At 40.1% G+C, this 18,818-nt stretch overlaps 1 protein-coding gene across 2 annotated transcripts in view; it reads right to left on the bottom strand.

Moving 5' to 3' along the window:
* Positions 1 to 210: 210 nt before the first annotated feature.
* The window catches only part of ARHGAP24 (Rho GTPase activating protein 24), a 468,485-nt gene continuing 449,877 nt past the window's right edge, over positions 211 to 18,818 (bottom strand). For both annotated transcript variants that reach the window (XM_068975093.1, XM_068975094.1), the window contains 5 exons: positions 18,148 to 18,280; positions 17,022 to 17,095; positions 14,419 to 14,540; positions 8,411 to 9,488; positions 211 to 997 (listed from right to left, as the gene is read on the bottom strand). In XM_068975093.1, coding sequence (XP_068831194.1) covers positions 754 to 997; positions 8,411 to 9,488; positions 14,419 to 14,540; positions 17,022 to 17,095; positions 18,148 to 18,280 — 1,651 coding nt within the window. In that variant the 3' untranslated portion in view covers positions 211 to 753. The remainder of the gene's footprint in view (positions 998 to 8,410; positions 9,489 to 14,418; positions 14,541 to 17,021; positions 17,096 to 18,147; positions 18,281 to 18,818) is intronic.

The following is an 18,818-nucleotide window of genomic DNA, read 5'->3' as shown; positions in this document are numbered from 1 at the left end:
TGCATAGGAGACATGCGTCTATGGCATGGGCAAGACAGACCAGGGGACTTAAGAAGGAGACCTTTTTACTTAATCTAAAATTTCCTGTGTCAAACTATCTCACCAAGAAAACTGAGCAGTGTCAAGGGCAGAATTCATAGAGTGATTCAAAGTTTCCTGGGGATTCCATTGTATTTTATAAAATTATTTATATTTCTCTTTTTGGTCATGGAAAGGTCTATTGGCACAAACAGCACAGCCACAAAGTATTCTTTTGATTTTAATAACTCATCTCATATATATTTTTATATATTTATATACCTGCTTATCTTCGTTTCCTCAGCAAAAGGGGAAATAAAAATATTGATCTATAAAATAAGCTGATGATAACACAATGCCAAAAATAGCTTATGTTAAGTGCAAGGGGTGAAGCTTGAAAGCAAGCTAAATTGCAATGACATACTGATTTAACATTTTAAATACAAGACTGGCAATAAAATAATTCTTGAGATATGCTTCTTGTTTTTAGTTTACTTTTTAAAAACTACTCTATATACACATATCCAGTTTTAACACTTAACAGTAGCATTATGGGACATGATACAACTTTGGTACACATTGAAGATATGGGTAGGTAATGTCTATAAATGATATGTCTTCCCCAGCTAGAACTCTGTACAGCCAGGTGACCAGCCACCTGGTCCCATATAATCTTCCCACCAGAATCCCCAGTGTCCTTCCAGGGCCGCTCGAGACAGCGGGAGAGAGCACCCCTCACTGGATCCATATCGTGTTTCCTCTCTCGGTTCTCCTGGGTTCCACTGTCAGCTCCCCAAACGTGGAAAAAAACTGCTCCATCTCTTTCTGAAGCATGTCATTTCTTTTCTCTGCATCTTCTTTTGCCCGTTCGGCATTTCGCATTTTGATTTCTATCATTGTGAACTTTTTCCTTTCTTGATCCAGTTCATCGTGGAGGCTCATCATTTCTGTTTCCAAAGTCAAGTTTCGCTGTTCTAAGCTGCACAGGGTGGAGAAGGAATAAGAGATAAAGTAATTTTTTTTTGAAATGCAAAAAAGTTTAAAAAAACATTTCCTAAACTCTGTCTCTGCAATGCTTCAGAAACTGGAACAAGCCCTTTCAAATCAGTGATTCAAGGTCCACTGATTAATACATACATATATATATATATTCTTCTTTTTCTTTTTTTTACTATTTTGTAACATGATTCACTATCATTTCTGCCAGACCCCAAGACGTCTCTTGGAAGTACTTCGTTGTCATTTGATAGTGAATGAGTGAATTTCAGCACAAAGAAGCCAGAGACCAGGGTCATCGTGCAGCACAGAATTTGGCAGAAGCAGGAGGCAGCCCAAACTACAAAGCTTCCTGAGTCATTAAATGTAAATTTGTCTTCACTAAAAGAAAGGGGAAAGTCTGATAAAGTTGTAAAGAAAAGAGGGCCATCAAATTTGCTTTCTACCAAAGGAAAAAGAGTGACAGTGAAAATGTCATTGCTAGAGAGAGTAAGTCCACACGGCATCCCTCTTATAAAAGTGGTTCCAAAAGTAGCCACCTTACATTAACAAGAGAAGCAGAACTTACATGTGTTGAATAAGTAATTCACCTGACATTTAGAGTCCACTTAAATAGCCTGTTAGCTACAATTCTGTCTTCCAAGTTAACATATCTTAAGATCACTATACAGTAAGTTCCCTACATACAAATGAGTTCTGTTCCAAGAGCACATTTGCAAATCCAATTTGCTTGTAAGTCCAAGAAACAAAGTTAGCTGAGGTATCCAACTAACACACACAACTGACTATATAGTACTGTACTATAATCAGCTTATCATACTTCTCACAGAAATAAGACATTAAAAATAGAAAAAAGAAAACATTTTTAATCTTACAGTATAGTACCTTGAAAAGTACAATAATACAGTACAACAGCTGGCATGCAGGGTCTGGTATCAAGTAAACAGGCAAGAAGAATTATTGACTGGAGGAGAGAAAGAAGGTAGAAGAAGGTAGAACTGAAGGATGACCAGCAATAGGAGACAGAGGGCAAGCTGCAATTTTACTCACACCTGACATTAATGGAATGCACATCTGCATCTCTGAAAGTTTACAACTGCAAGGTTCCTATACAGGGGACTGGGGCTTCCCTGGTGGCTCAGAGTTAAAGAATATGCCTGCAATGCAGGAGACCCAGGTTCAATCCCTGGGTTGGGAAGATCCCCTGGAGGAGGGCATGGTAACCCACTCCAGTATTCTTGCCTGGAGAATTCCATGGACAGAGGAGCCTGGTGGGCTACAGTCCTTAGGGTTGCACACGAATTGGAAATGACTGAAGTGCAGAGTTCCAAAGAACAGCAAGAAGAGATAAGAAAGCCTTCTTCAGCGATCAATGCAAAGAAATAGAGGAAAAGAACAGAATGGGAAAGGCTAGAGATCTCTTCAAGAAAATTAGAGACACCAAGGGAACATTTCATGCAAAGATGGGCTTGATAAAGGACAGAAATGGTCTGGACCTAACAGAAGCAGAAGATATTAAGAAGAGGTGGCAAGAATACACAGAAGAACTGTACAAAAAAGAGCTTCATGACCCGGATAATCACAATGGTGTGATCACTCATCTAGAGCCAGACATCCTGGAATGTGAAGTCAAGTGGGCCTTAGAAAGCATCACTACAAACAAAGCTAGTGGAGGTGATGGCATTCCAGTTGAGCTATTTCAAATCCTGAAAGATGATGCTGTGAAAGTGCTGCACTCAATATGCCAGCAAATTTGGAAAACTCAGCAGTGGCCACAGGACTGGAAAAGGTCAGTTTTCATTCCAATCCCAAAGAAAGGCAATGCCAAAGAATGCTCAAATTACTGCACAATTGCACTCATCTCACATGCTAGTAAAGTCATGCTCAAAATTCTCCAAGCCAGGCTTCAGCAATACGTGAACGGTGAACTTCCAGATGTTCAAGCTGGTTTTAATAAAGGCAGAGGAACCAGAGATCAAATTGCCAACATCCGCTGGATCATGGAAAAAGCAAGAGAGTTCCAGAAAAACACTTATTTCTGCTTTATTGACTAGGCCAAAGCCTTTGACTGTGTGGATCACAAGAAACTGTGGAAAATTCTGAAAGAGATGGGAATACCAGACCACCTGACCTGCCTCTTGACAAACCTGTATGCAGGTCAGGAAGCAACAGTTAGAACTGGACATGGAACAACAGACTGGTTCCAAATAGGAAAAGGAGTATGTCAAGGCTGTATATTGTCACCCTGCTTATTTAAATTATATGCAGAGTACATCATGAAAAACGCTGGACTGGAGGAAACACAAGCTGGAATCAAGATTGCTGGGAGAAATATCAATAACCTGAGATATGCAGATGACACCACCCTTATGGCAGAAAGTAAAGAGGAACTAAAAACCTCTTGATGAAAGTGAAAGTGGAGAGAGAAAAAGTTGGCTTAAAGCTCAACATTCAGAAAACGAAGATCATGGCATCCGGTCCCATCACTTCATGGCAAATAGATGGGGAAACAGTGGAAACAGTGTCAGTCTTTATTTTGGGGGGCTCCAAAGTCACTGCAGATGGTGATTGCAGCCATGAAATTAAAAGACACTTACTCCTTGGAAGAAAACTTATGACCAACCTAGATAGCATATTCAAAAGCAGAGACATTACTTTGCCAACAAAGGTCCATCTAGTCAAGGCTATGGTTTTTCCTGTGGTCATGTATGGATGTGAGAGTTGGATTGTGAAGAAGGCTGAGCGCTGAAGAATTGATGCTTTTGAACTGTGATGTTGGAGAAGACTCTTGAGAGTCCCTTGGACTGCAAGGAAATCCAACCAGTCCATTCTGAAGGAGATCAGTCCTGGGATTTCTTTGGAAGGAATGATGCTAAAGCTGAGGCTCCAGTACTTTGGCCACCTCGTGCGAAGAGTTGACTCATTGGAAAAGACTCTGATGCTGGGAGGAATTGGGGGCAGGAGGAGAAGGGGACAACAGAGGATGAGATGGCTGGATGGCATCACTGACTTGGACGTGAATCTGAGTGAACTCCGGGAGTTGGTGATGGACAGGGAAGCCTGGCATGCTGCGATTCATGGGGTCGCAAAAAGTTGGACACGACTGAGCGACTGAACTGAAACTGAACTGAAGTGACTACGCAGCTGCAGCAGCAGCATGTAGCACACTTGCTGTATTCTATATATTAATAGCTGTATTTTATATATTGATAGCTATATTTTATACATTGATAGCTGTAATTTTTTTAGATGGCTATATTATTTTAGATAATTTCCTAAAAAATAAAGTTTTCTCCATAATCACTAAGTTCCAAAACACAACTTATTATTTCTGTTGTTCAAGGAGGAACATTAAGCACTTCTTTATTAGATGATATGTCTTAGTAATAGCTGGCATCTTAATTTCTCCTGTTACGAGTGGAAGTTGCAAGTGTATGCTTGAATTTGCCATGCTACTGAAATGTGAGAGGCTAATGCACACTTCGCACTCAAAAATCTGATTATTCTAATAATTTTCAAATTAAAATCTGAATTATTTTTCTGCTCTGAAATAATGAGTCCCATATGTTATTTCATCCAGATAATCATAAGAACATTTAAAGATGAATCTGCTCTCCCTTTGTAAGCAACTAAGATTTTTTTTTTTTTAAAGATCACATTCTTTAATTAGTTTAGGCCATTTTGATCACATGATCATGTGTTTTACATAAAAACCTGGTAGTGTGCTGGTTCTCACCAAGAACTATTTCCCAATATATTCTCTTTATATGCTTTGTAAAGTTATTTGTTTTAGAAATAGAAAAAGTTGGAAGAAACTCAACCTTTAATATCAAGGGAGACTATCCTTTAAAAATACACTAATGCATTTGTACGTATCAGGCACCTGTATGAAACTTCCTGGAATCTAATGGCTGAGTTGAAAATAGAAGAAACCCCTCCCATTGCAAGCACAGACTAATGTTGGAAAAATATGTTAGAAAAATATTTTTAAAATACAAAGTTAAAAAAATAAAAAGAGCATCTTCAGGTATCAGAACCAAGGAAGAAACAAGTTTAGAACAGCAAGTGAAAGCACATGACGGGTATTTGTCTCAGACAGAAGCCCTAGAAGCTGCAACTAGGTTTTTACTTTTCACATGGGGAAGAGGAGATCTCCAGTGTAAGAGAGACAGAAGGCTGAAAGTGACTCAACCAAGAGTTTGGAACATCAATAGTCTTTATGGCAAAGAGACTACAAAAACTCTACTCATGGGCTGAGTGAAGTGACAGAATTGAATCAGAAGAGGAAATAAATAAATGAGAAAACAGCTTTGAGAAAAACTACCCAAATGCCTCATGGAATGAAAAAAGATGAAAATTTAATATAAGAAAGAGAAATTAACAAAGATGGAAAGGGAGAATGGACTAAGAAGGTCCAACCTACTTCAGTAAGTGTTATAGAGAGAAAATTCAGAAAATGAGGGAGATGAAATAAACAAAAGAGGACATGGATAAATGTACTCCAGGATTGAAAAAATATGTCTTCAAATAATGATACACAAAACTTGAAACAATGGAAAATATATAGCAAGGAGTTATTAATCAAAATAGAAATTATATAGGAATATTAACATCAGAAAAATATTTTGGGCAAAAAGTACTATTACTATTATTTTATGATAAAAGGATCAATTCATTAGGGGGATATAAACAATTCTGAACTTGTATTCATCTAGTTCTATAGCCCCAAGTTACTCAATACAAAATATAACAAAATTATAAATAGATAAATCCACAAGAATTAGGAAATTTTAAGAAACCTTTGTTAGAAATTATAGATCTAGCAAATAAAATTTAGGAGAAATGCAAAACATTTGAACAGCTTGATTAACAGATTTGATCTATTGGTCATATATATAATCTCAAACCAATAATAAGATAATACTTCTTACCAGACCAAATGACTGATATCTATAAATGAATTGATCTGACCACAGTATGACAAAGGTAGAAACTAATCTGAGGGAGGGAAGAGCATTAAACTCATATGTTTAAAAACTAAAAATCATATATATCAATGATTGATAAATAAAGTTATATCTATTTATTTCTCCATGATCTAGCTGTCTATCTATCTAGGGATGTATATATGTACACACATATCTATTATCTATCTAGTCTCAATACTTGTAGAGTTAAAAAGGAATTGAAAGAGAAATATGTAACTTTAAACAGTAATGATCAATAATTAGAACAATTACTTCTTATACTTCCTGGCTTGGTCATATGGCAGATCCTCTATCCTGTTTTATCATGGACCTCTTCCTTTGCTTGTCAAGTCAGTAAAAATGCCAGTGAAAGAGGCCAATGAGATGACATTCTGTTGAAACATTCTTTTATTTCATCAAAGTCTCTGAAATGCACCACAAACTCAGAACATAAATGTAACACCAATGTTCTCATAAATGAATGTGTACATTTGCAGCTGTTCAGAATAATGTATGTTCTATCTTAATGCACATTTCAAGCATCATCTCTTGCTTTCCACTGCTAAGTGCTAATTTACCATCATGCGTTGGCAGCAATTCAGAGATTTGGTAGCCATTGGTTAAACTACATTCAGAAAGAAGAGTAGCTTTATAAGATGATAACTCTATTTTTTCTTCTTATTTAAGTCTCCTGTCACTTGGCATTATTTAGAAAAATTCGAACCAAGCTTCTGTTTCCAATAAAGTAATTTTTCAATCTAACATGTAAGTATTTTTATTTATTTTTCCATAGCTCTTAAAAATATGTATCTTTTGGCTTGATAATTGATAAATGGATGGGAAACATTAAAATACATGAAGCTCAACTTTATATATAAAGAAAACAACCATGTGTGGTTTAGGGTCATGGAAGCTGTTGAACAGGACAAAGACATTCACGTACCATGAGGATCTTAGAACACGAAGGGGTCTACCAAACAAGGCACAGCCTGGGACTGGGGCTGAGGCCCCTAGAGGGGCTACTTCAGGCTGAACTGAGCCTCAGACCTGCTCTTAAGAGTGCACGTCCTTCCCCTATACTACACTGAAAGGTGAACAGAAAAACAATCAGTTTTGTAATTCCTGTAACCCTGGTGAAACTGTGGAGTGTGTTGATATTCAGGTTTCCAGCACAAGGCTGTACTTGTGGGGCAGCGGCTCCATTTTCTGTATAGCTGCCCCTCAAGACCTAGGAGCATCTGATAGTCAGGGGCATTGTCAAGGCAGTATGCTCGGCCAATGCCCCTTATCTTTCCCAGGTTACCTCCGTGAAGTTGCTAAGCCAACTCTTCTCTTGGATATTTTATGAGAAGATGTCAACTGGTATCACTTAGGTTTCAGCACAATGGTTTCCTTATAAATCATATGTTTTGCTTCCCATTCAGGTTGCAAGTTTCCTGTCTATATGAATATACTTCAAGCTATCACTTTTGTCACCAACTTCCCTGGATTCCAATCTCAGAGTAAAAGCCAAAGATTAAGATGATCTTGAAGGTTCTATGGTACCTCTCTGAGCTCCTTGTCCATACCACCTCAGGGCATTTCCACTTCTGCTGGATATCTGCATCATTGCCTCCCTACACTTAGAATTACACTCAGCAACACTTCTCACCCCTCTTCCCTGCTTTAATCTTCTACTTAGCATAGGATCAGTTAACTTATTTATCTATCTCTTCCAGGGGACTGTTAAGCCTGTTCCACAAGGGCTGAATTTTTGTCTTCTTTACTCACTGCTGAATCCTTGTGGCCTGGTCTGAGCCTGGGAGAGAGCAGACAAGCATTCACCCCAAGCATTCAAACATGGAAATAATGAACAACAGAGATCTGTTTATTTTCCAACTTTTCTTTGCTCTCATTTCATCCTCTTCCTGTGATAACAGACTCCTTGTTTACCAGACATCCCTTACCACTCCTCTTCCCAGCTTTAGAACCTAAATCCATGCTTTTACTAATAACAAGAGGTAGAATTACTGAGCATCTGCTCTGTCCTGGGGACAATGTGTAATGATTTCTTAACATGATTTTGAGGTTGGTAAAGAATATGCCTGCAACGCAGGAGACCCAGGTTGGATCCCTGGGTTGGGAAGATCCCCTGAAGATGTAAATGGCAACCCACTCCAGTATTCTTGCCTGGAGAATCCCCATGGTCACATCTGAGCAATTTTCACCTTGAGGTAGATTACTACTAGAATTTTAAAATTTTCACATTGGGAAGCTGAGACTCACAGAGATGAAGTGAACTTTCGCTGAGTCCCACTGCTTACAAATGGCGAAGGTAGGACCTGAACCCAGGTCTCTGACTGGAGTTAGCGGATTTAACCCAGGCGAGCCTGTCTCACAGGAGGCTGTCGCACCCTCTCTGGCCACTACGGGCTCCAGGTTTTCCTCACCTCTTTATCCTGGACTCATACTCTATCTTCTGTTTGGTCATTTCCTGTTTCAGGCTGGACACTAAGCTGTGCAGGGCGCTGTGGTTGCTGGCGTTGTTGCTAACGAAGGTCTCACTGTTGTCGCTGCTGCTGGTGGCCCGACTACTGTGGCCGCCCACACTCCTCCGGTCGCTTTTGTTTTCATAGTCCGTGGGGTGGGAGAGGTCGTCCTGCGGGGGCCCATCCAAAACGGGGTCCTCAAAGTTCCCACCGTAGAAGTCTTGCTCCGGGCAGGTGGTGGTGGAGGAGCGGCAGGAGGTGGAGTTCTCAGGCAGGGAGATCTCACAGGAGGAAGTGGACCAGGTGGCGCTGTCGACGCTCTGCTTGTCGTCGAGGCTCGTCGCCGAGAACTGCTGGTGGACGTTATCGTAGGTGGAGAGCCTGTTGTGCTGGCCCGACTCTCCTGCTTGCTCTTTCTGCTTATTATCCCTCAGGGTCACGTAGCCATTGGGCAGCCAGCTCATGCTGCGGCCATTCCCGGGGTTCCCCAGGGTATCAGAGGTCAAGATGCCCATGCGCACGGTTCCATTCTGCACGCTGTGGGTGCCCATTTTGGTACCAGACCCCTTCAGGGAAGAGGTCCTTCTGGTCTGTAAGCTCCCATTGGGAGTGGTCTGGGCTTTCTCGAGTGCTTCAGCATTACTGCTGCTGAAGGAGCCATTGGTGACAATCCCACTGCCCTTGTGGAAGGCAGGGTTCTTTTTGACCATGAGGGGGGGGCTTCTAGAGACATCCAGCTTGTGGATGCTGTTCCTGGGGCTGTTGGTTTTGCTGCCTGGCAGAGCTGTGGGGGATCCATTATCCATGCTGCTTCTTTGGGGAGACTCAGGCTTGTCCCAAGAGCACCGCCTTACGGGACTGTCCTTGGTATTATTGTTCTCCTTGTTCTGTAGCTGCCCCATGACAGCTTTCTTCTGAAGGTCATTGTTGTTGTTGCTCACGCCATCCTGGGGCTTGCTTTGCAGCTCTGCATCTTTGGGGAAGAGGCGATCGTGTTTGCCAATCATCACTGACATCAGCTGTTGGACCACCACAGTGCCTGGAATTGCGAAGAAAGCAAAGGAGTATGAGCAAAACAGTTTTGACTTATCTCCTATTTTGAAAGTGACTTTTAAAGAGCCATATTTAGGTGCACATTCGGCATTATTATTAGCAGTGCCAAACTATGTTTTTAATGATGACAATAGCAATTATTGTTGTTGTTTGGTCACTAAGTAGTGTCCACTCTTTTGTGACCCCATGGAATGTAGTCCACCAGTCTCCTCTGTCCCCAGATTTTCCAGGCAACAATACTGGAGTGGGTTGCCATTTCCTTCTCCAGGTTAGAGAGACAATAGCAATTGCAGCTAAAAACTTCTTGAACATTTAACATGAACTGTATTAAGCACTTTACTTTTGTTAGTTTAGTCGGATTTTTTAAAAATTTATGAATAGATACTGTTATTATCACTATCTAATAAAGGTTAAGGAACTTGACCAATGTCCCAAGCTATGAAGGAGAAAAAGAAGAGCTTAAAACCAGAATTAACTAGTTCCAAAGAACAGGCTCTTAATTGGCACACACCATTTCTTGTAAGTTTGACATTTAATTACGAAAAATCTTCCTAAAGAAGTCACTGTGATCTCTCATCTAACTGCCTCAAAATATCAAGATAGTTTAATGGCACCTTGAAGTGGAACCTTCTACAATCTCTAGTGGATATGTGGTCTGTCTTCATAATATAGCAAGTAAATGAAACTCCATAAAACTCTTGCTCAGCATTCAAGTTTCAGGGCATTTTAAGTGACATTAGCCAAAATGGTGTAATAAAGATGTACGAGAATCCTCTCTTCCATAAAAGTAACTGACAAAAATGTTCCCAGTCAATATATTAGAAATTTGGAAATTAATGAAAGGCTTGCTGTAATCTGGAGAGTGTTAATTTTTAACAAAATTGTTGACTCTTGGTAAAGAACAGCAAGCTCTGTAGTGTTTTAACTCACCCTATTCCCATCCTCCTTTTTGCAGTAGCCTTGAAAACCAACAACCCTCAATTTTAGTGGGAACCAGAAGTGAAGCAGCCACTGGAATGGAAAAAGCTGGTTTGGAACTCCTTCAAAGCCCCCTTCCCAAAGAATTGTAATTTGACTTGTTCGGTGGTTCCCTGGAAGACCCCACTCAAGAGGCTTGTCTTCATTTTGTCTGACTAAGGAGTTGACTAGAATGAATGACATTTCTCAGGGGCATTTGTCAAAAACAATTAGGGGCTTTTTCATTTAAAAGCATGTTTGCCTGAAGCAAATGGATAACTGTTAAAGACAAAACAGGCTAAACAAAAAGCTTAGAAGGAAAATCTGAAGAGATTTCCATAGGAGGTGTTGAAAGCTCTGCTATATACTTGAAGATTCAGAAGATTGTGTACATGTATGTATAGGGTTCTGTGTATACCTAGGGCTGTGTGCACACTCGGGAAAGAACTGAGAAGACCCCAAGGTCTCATTTCCAGTTGATCCTGGAGCTCTGCACAAGCAGGACCAGAATGCTAAAGCAAAGTTGTAAACTGCCTGGCTGAATGTCAAAAGTCTGGCCCAACAAGCACACGGGGCCCCTTGGTAAAGAATGGGAGACTTACTGGCCTAACTCAAATTCTGAATAGGAAGAAATGTGTTATATCCATCTATATCCTGCACATTTCTGTCATGATTCAAAACTTCTAACATATTTAGATCAGGAATCAGCAATGTGTCAGGTCTGATGCTGGCTAGTGCTGCTCAAACGTAAGTGTTCATAAAAATTATCTGGAGATTTTGTTAAAATGTAGATATTGAGTAGGGCATGAGATTTTATGTTTCTAACCAGCCCCCTGGAGAAGGCAATGGCACCCCACTCCAGTACTCTTGCCTGGAAAATCCCATGGACCGAGGTGCCTGGTGGGCTGCAGTCCATGGGGTCGCTAAGATCAGACATGACTGAGCGACTTCACTTTCACTTTCCACTGTCATGCATTGGAGAAGGAAATGGCAACCCACTCCAGTGTTCTTGCCTGGAGAATCCCAGGGACAGGGGAGCCTGGTAGGCTGCCGTCTATGGGGTCTCACAGAGTCGGACACGACGGAAGTGACTTAGCAGCAGCAGCAGCAGCAACCAGCCCCCAGATGATAAGACAACAGTGATAACAGAATAGTAGCCTTGGTATTGCCTAGTGGGCTGCACACAGACCTTCTGAATCATAATTTGCATGTCAACAATATCCCTAGGTGGTTCCTGTGTGTGTTAGAGTTTGAGAAACTGTGTTAGGTGGAAATGTTTCACTTAAACATCTTCTAAGTTAATATTCTTATAAGGCTTTGAGATGGCTTTGGGTGGCACTAGTGGTAAAGAACCTGCTCCCACTGCAGGAGACATAAGAGACATGGGTTTGATCCCTAGGTCAGGAAGATCCCCTGGAGGAGGGCATGGCAACCCACTCCAGTATTCTTGCCTGGAGAATCCCATGGACAGAGGAGCCTGGCAGGCTACAGTCTATAGGCATTCAAAGAGTCAGACATGCATGCAAGGCTCTGAGATAAGACTTCATGTTTTTCAAATGAGAAAATTGAGGTTAGGAGAGGTGATGTATAAAATTATATGAGTGCAGAGTGGTTGTGATCACCAGGCCAATCTGAAGGATCCATGCAGATTTGGGAGTCCCCCTGGACTACATGTTTCAACAATTCCCCCAGGCTCATGTAATTTTATACAGGTTGAATTTAAATACCATACTACAAGCATTTGTGTCTTCATGAGAAATGGATAAGAATTCAGTTTTCCTTCAAAGGTACCTAGGTACTTTGATATATATGCGGGAGACCTGGGTCCAATCCCTGGGTTGGGAAGATCCCTTGGAGAAGGGCATGGCAACCAACTCCAGCATTCTTGCCTGGAGAGTCCCATGGATAGAGAAGCCTGGCCGTCTACAGTCTATGCGGTCGCAAAGAGTTGGACACGACTGAATGACTAAACAAATAAATACACACACACACACACACACACACACACACAGCATTCTAAAATGTAGTTTCAATGTGTATTTTTTGCAGTGAATTACTTTGCACATGTATCCTTCAGTACATGTACAAGATATCTGTGAGGTATATGATCAATTTTGACAAACGACAGTCCTGGAAACACTATCTAACCATTTTATAGATAATCCCCTTGTGTCCTTTTGTAGCCAATCGCCTACCCATGGCAACCACTGATCTGCTTTCTGTCACTATACTTTTCTTCTTTTCTAGAATTTCATATAAACACAATTATAGAGTCAGGTCTTTCATCATTTAGCATAATGCTTTTGTCATCTTTCCATATTGTTATTCATGTATCAGCAGTTCATCCTTTTCATTGCTGAGTGTGCCTTAGTCACTCAGTCATGCCTGACTCTTTGTGACTCCATGGACTGGAGCCCACCATGGAATTCTCCAGGCAAAAACGCTGGAGTGGGTAGACATTCCCTTCTCCAGGGGATCTTCCTGACCCAGGGGTTGAACCCAGGTCTCTTGCATTGCAGGCAAATCCTTTGCCATCTGAGGGAAGCCCAGTTTTAGTTTCCATTGATGAACCAATATTGATATATTATGATTATTAACTAAGGTCTATAGTTTATATCAGGCTTCCCTGGTGGCTTAGCAGTAAAGAACCTGCCTACAATGCAGGAGCTGTACAAGATGCAGGTTCGATCCCTGGGTCAGGAAGATCCCCTGGAGGAAGGCACGGCAACCCACTCCAGTATTCTTGTCTGGAGAATCCCATGGACAGAGGAGCCTGGCAGGCTGCAGTCCATAGGGTTGCAAAGAGTCAGACACAATGAAGCAACTTAGCACGCATGTATGCGTAGTTTATATTAAAATCACTCTCTGTGTGATCTGGGTTTTGACACATGCACAGTGTCATATATCCACTATTACAGTATCACATGGAATAGTTTCATAGCCCTGAAAATCTTTTGTGCTCCAATTATTCCTCCTTCTTTTCTTCCTCAATCCTCTATTGAATCATTAGGATTTCTTTTAAAAGCTTTGTAGAGCTTGGTCCATAACTTTTAACATTATCACCAAGGTAAGACCCTCTTGAGGACTCTCTGCAATGCCTCAATGTCAGGATTTTCTACTCTGGTTGTGGGAAATACAGTTATTTCAGGCTTGGTGTGAGGCCCAGGAAAGCCTCAGACAACTGATTTCTGGCACTCTTCCCCATAAAGTAGCACGGAGTCCCCTCCTGCAAGCAAAAATCAATTCTTAGGTAAAGACTTAAGGGATATCCTCTTCAGATCTCAGAATAATATCTGTGTCTAGTTTTCTCTTTTTTGCTGCTTACTTGAGTTTCCCATCCTCTAATCTTACTCTCAAAGCTCGCCAAGACCTGTACATCAGTGCTACTACTAATGCCCACAAGAAGGAATGGTACTCTAGCAGGGAAACCTGCTGAAAATAAATAGGAGTAACTTTTCATTGTGATAAATAATTTGAGGTATCTTGTAATATAGAAAACAAGAAATTCTTCATGTTTCAACCCAAAGTAAATAAGCAGCATTATCTTAGAGGCCCATGTTTTCTGTCTCTTGAAGTCAGTCCAATAAAACCAGAACTAATAAAAATATATTAACTTAGAAGCATAACTATTTGAAGTTTCAGAAAATTGCATTAAACTCAGAAAGTGAAGTAGACTTTTCCAGTTCTTGTGTGATATTTTACAGATGATTTATGAAAGTTCTGTTAATTTTTCTCATGAAAATATGGAGGAAATGTTTAGTAACTTATGTTTAGTAAACTCCTCAAAAAATGCCTGGCTCTCAAACATAAGATTTTACATTTGAAGAACTTGAGTCCATCAATGAAATTACCATGGATTCACTTATTTCCTTTGTTTCCTCACAGGAGAATAGGTTCAGGACAATCAAGAGACAACTGACTGTTCTTCTGATGACGATATATGATAGTAATTCACTTACCCTCCATAATGGTCAAGGGATCTTCCACTTTGGGACGCAGGATGTTAGGGCCAAAGACAGTGGCCAAGTTCTGCACACTCATTTTGTTAATTCCTGAATAGGACTGCACTTCATCCAAGAACCTGTTGAGCAGAACGGTATGAACAAAACACAATGGGGTCAAATTTGTCAGTGGAAAAAAAATGGGCTATCAGGAAATTTACGAACTGGAGTCTGTTCAAAGACGATAATGGACACACAGTCACTTAGAAATTCAAACATTCTCTGCCAGATGTGAAGAATATATATTGCAAATTTTTAAGGATCAGAATCATAAGGGATCATATAAAATATCTGCTCTGGCCTGGCTTGGTTTCCCCTGTCAGTCACAGGAATGAGTGTGTTTGGATAATGCTAATGTGGGCTTGAGATTCAAGAATATGAATTTCTTTCTTATCTCTAAGTAAATATCCAATTTATATACATATTTAATTGGATAACTATAAAAATAAGCTTGTCTGGTACAATCTCTTATTTCTGAGAAGAGGAATCAATCCCCCTTTGTGGGTCAATTTGTGAGCCTCAAATTTATAGTCTATTAAAAAGTGACATCAAACATGATTTAAATTAAAACCTCAGTTCTATTGATATGAGAAATTGAAAACACGAATTGTTTTAACTTGTTAGGTGCTAAAGAATAAGAGCCATGAAATAGCCCTTTCCTGGAATGATTTTAGTAGCAGAGATTGTTTCTGCAGTCTTTCAGCTTTTGTTCATTTCCCATCCCCTCTTCATTACTACAAGAGCTTCTATTAATTCATGGCTTATTGATTATACCAATGAGACAAAAAAGAAGCAAGAAAAATATTTTTAGAAAACTTACTTTGTGTGTTATTTAAAATAATGTATTTCATTCTGTGCCAGTCATTGTGCTAACTTATTAAATTCTCATAGCATCTCTGTGTGAGCTAAATACTATTATTATCTCCATTTTACTGATGAGACACATGAGGCACCAGAGAGGTTAAGAAACTTCTCCAAGGACACAGAGTTAATAAGTGGCAGAACTGAGACCTGAACCCAGGTGATCTTACCCTAGAGTCTGGGCTGTTGACTACTATCTCATGAGTTTCTAAAAAAGTGCCTATTTCCACATGTTCACAACTCTTATACATCCTAAATTACAGCAAAATCAAAGGGCAAAAAGTCAAACTACCATTTATTATTTGAAATAGATGAAATTAGTAGTGTTGTGTGCTCACTCAGTCATGTCCAACTCTTTGCGACCCCATGGACTGTAGCCTGTCAGGTTTCTCTGTCCATGGAATTTTCTAGGCAAGAATACTGGAGTGGGGTGCCATCGCCTTCTCCAGGGGATCTTCCTGATCTTGCGCTTCCTGTTGTCTGGCACATCTTTTACCACTGTGCCACCTGGGGGAAGCCTTATTGATCATTAATCTCTTTGTTTAAATTTAATATGCTTCATGTATTTCAACTATACTCCAATAACATTTTAAAAATAAATTCAATGTGTTTCAATCATATATATTTGATTTCTTAAGTAGCAGCACAGACATGGGACATGCCATCCCTGGCCTTACACGTGGTCATTGACAGAGAGTATTTCGAGGCACAATTAGTGTTCTAGCAAAATTGAGTTACAGTGTTTTCTTCAGTGAGTCTTGAGAGAAATGGGGAAAAAATAATATATATTAACATTCATCATATGTATAAATATATATGCATATAAAATTTTTTAAAATTTATTGGAGTATAGTTGCTTTACAATATTGTAATAGTTTCTGCTGTATAGCAAAGTGAATCAGCTGTACATATACATATATATGCCCTCTGTTTTGGATCTCCTGCCCAATTAGGTAACCACAGAGGACTGAGTACAGTTCCCTGTGTTACACAGTAGGTTCTCATTACTTATCTATACGTAGTATCAATAGTGTAATATGCTTCATGTTTAAAACAATCATGTGAAATGTGTGCTTTCGCTACCCTTTTATCTATTAGGATGCTTAGTCTCAAAGAGGAGAAGAAAGTTGCATAAAAACACGTAAGTAGTCAGAGGTAGAATCTGGACTCTTAGACAAATGATTCTCCTGCAGGCTCCTACAAACAACTTTGATGGAAGTTCAAAGCAACATATCTTTAATATGTAGAGATCAGAGAGACTTGAGAAACAACAGATTAGAAAATCAAGCAATTTTAGTGCTCAGAGAAACCTTTGAGAGCACCTTGTCAAACTTCTTAATTTTACAGAGGCCAGCACTGGAGCTCAGAGCAGTTAAGTGATTTTTGTTGTTTTGTTATTTTAGTCACGAAGTCATGTCCAACTCTTTGTGACCCCATGAACTGCAGCCTGTCGAGCTCCTCTGGTCATGGGCTTATCCGGGAAAGAATACTGAAGTGGGTTGCCATTTCCTCCTCCAGGGGAATCTTCCTAACCCAGGGATTGAACCTGCGTCTCCTGCATCTCCTGAGTTGGCAGGTGGATTCTTTACCAGTAAGCCACCAGGGAAACCCAACTAATTTTTATTCATTGTCAAAATAAACTATTGTCAGTATAAATACAGTCTTTTTAAATTCCATTTTGTCTTTAGGACAATTCTTACCTGCAAATATACTTGAGAAGGTTGTAATTGACGACTGGCAAACTCTTCACTTGCTTCGCTAATTCTTTAACACCCTGAGTATAAAGAAGAGAATGTGTGTTATCTAAGTGTTGACCTTGGAATGAAAGTACATGGGAAATGGGCATGCAGTTTTTTGTTTTGTTTTGTTCTTGTTAGTTTCACCTATTACCAGTGATGGATCCTGTCTTAAAAACTTGCCACTATCACAGAGAGCATTTCAGAAATATTTTCAAAAGATGTGAAAGCATTTCAAATATCTCTGTGAGTACTATTTGTGGAGAAACAGATTTAACATTTTTAACATTTGTTCACAACTGACTGAAAAGGAAAAATAGACTTATTTACAGTTAGGTTATTTGGGGCTTCGTTGATGGCTCAGAGGTTAAAGTGTCTACCTGGAATGCAGGAGACCCAGGCTTGATCCCTGGGTTGGGAAGATCCCCTGGAGAAGGAAATGGCAACCCACTTCAGTACTCTTGCCTGGAGAATCCCATGGAGGGAGGAGCCTGGTAGGCTACAGTCCCTGGGGTCGCAAAGAGTCAGACATGACTGAGCGACTTCACTTAGCAAACCACAAAACTTAAACTTAGTAGCCTTAATATAGTGAGAGTCCTTCCAATTTTTAGCATTTAGGGGGCAGTGTGGCAAGGTGTGCTGATTTCATTTGTTCAGCTCTACTTTCCTTTTTGATGAGAGAGAGGATTATAAATGGGACCTGTGTTAGTGAAAGTGAAGGTTACTCAGTTGCATCCAACTCTTTGCGACCCTATGGACTATACAGTCCATGGAATTGTCCAGGCCAGAATACTGGAGTGGGTAGACTTTGCCTTCTGCAGGGTATCTTCCCAACCCAGAGATCGAACCCAGGTCTCCCGCATTGCAGGCAGATTCTTTACCAGCTGAGCTACTAGGGAAGCCCAAGTGTAAAAATCTAACTGTGTAAAAATCTAACAAGTATAATAATCTAACTGTGTGTAATGTCAATATTTAGCATAGTGGAAAACAATCCAAACACAGGGCAAAGGAAAATTTACAGGTTAAAGATAAGGAACACTGACAAAACCCCCAAATAATAGCATTTTAAGAAATCGCTGCATCGACTTACAGCTTCCTCTTCTTTGCTGAGCAGTTTGGCACAAGACAAGAAGTCTTCATACTTGGCATAAGGAATAACCGGTTCTGGGAGTTCTCGGAGATACAGTTTAAGAAGTGATGCCACTGTGTGTACATCCGTGTTGCTGTGGGGATAGAAGTATGAAGATTTTTTATGGAGTGAACTTTATACCATTTGATTAATGTTTCATCAAATATACATCTAAAAGTCAGACTTCTGTATTCTGTTGGCAATTAAATCAGTCAATCCAGCTTTCAAGAGGCACATACTTAGGTAACGCCTATTAGATGCTACCACAGGTGGGGAAGAGAGGGACCTAGAGGGACTTGGAATCCTCAGTGGGGTTTGAAAATATTAAAAAGTGTAAACACTCATCTTTTGTGAGTATCTGATGTTAAACAAGAATGTTACTTTCATAAATGAGAATATATGTACCAGATTTTAAATAAAATGCAATGCAGCATACCCCAAATGCCCAGTCTCCATATGTATGTGATCAGTTGTCTCCAACTCTTTGCGATCCCTGTCCCACCAGGCTCCTTTGTCTATGGAATTTTCCAGGCAAGAATACTAGCGTGGATTGCCATTTCCTACTCCAGGGGATCTTCCTGACCCAGAGATCGAAGCTCTGTCTCCTGTACTGCAGGCAGATTCTTTACCCC

The sequence above is a fragment of the Capricornis sumatraensis genome, chromosome 7, assembly GCF_032405125.1.
Source record: "Capricornis sumatraensis isolate serow.1 chromosome 7, serow.2, whole genome shotgun sequence".
In the NCBI taxonomy this organism is placed as follows: Eukaryota; Metazoa; Chordata; class Mammalia; order Artiodactyla; family Bovidae; genus Capricornis; species Capricornis sumatraensis.
The sequence above is the reverse complement of the archived record's forward strand: the minus strand, read 5'-3'. Positions and strand labels throughout refer to the sequence as shown.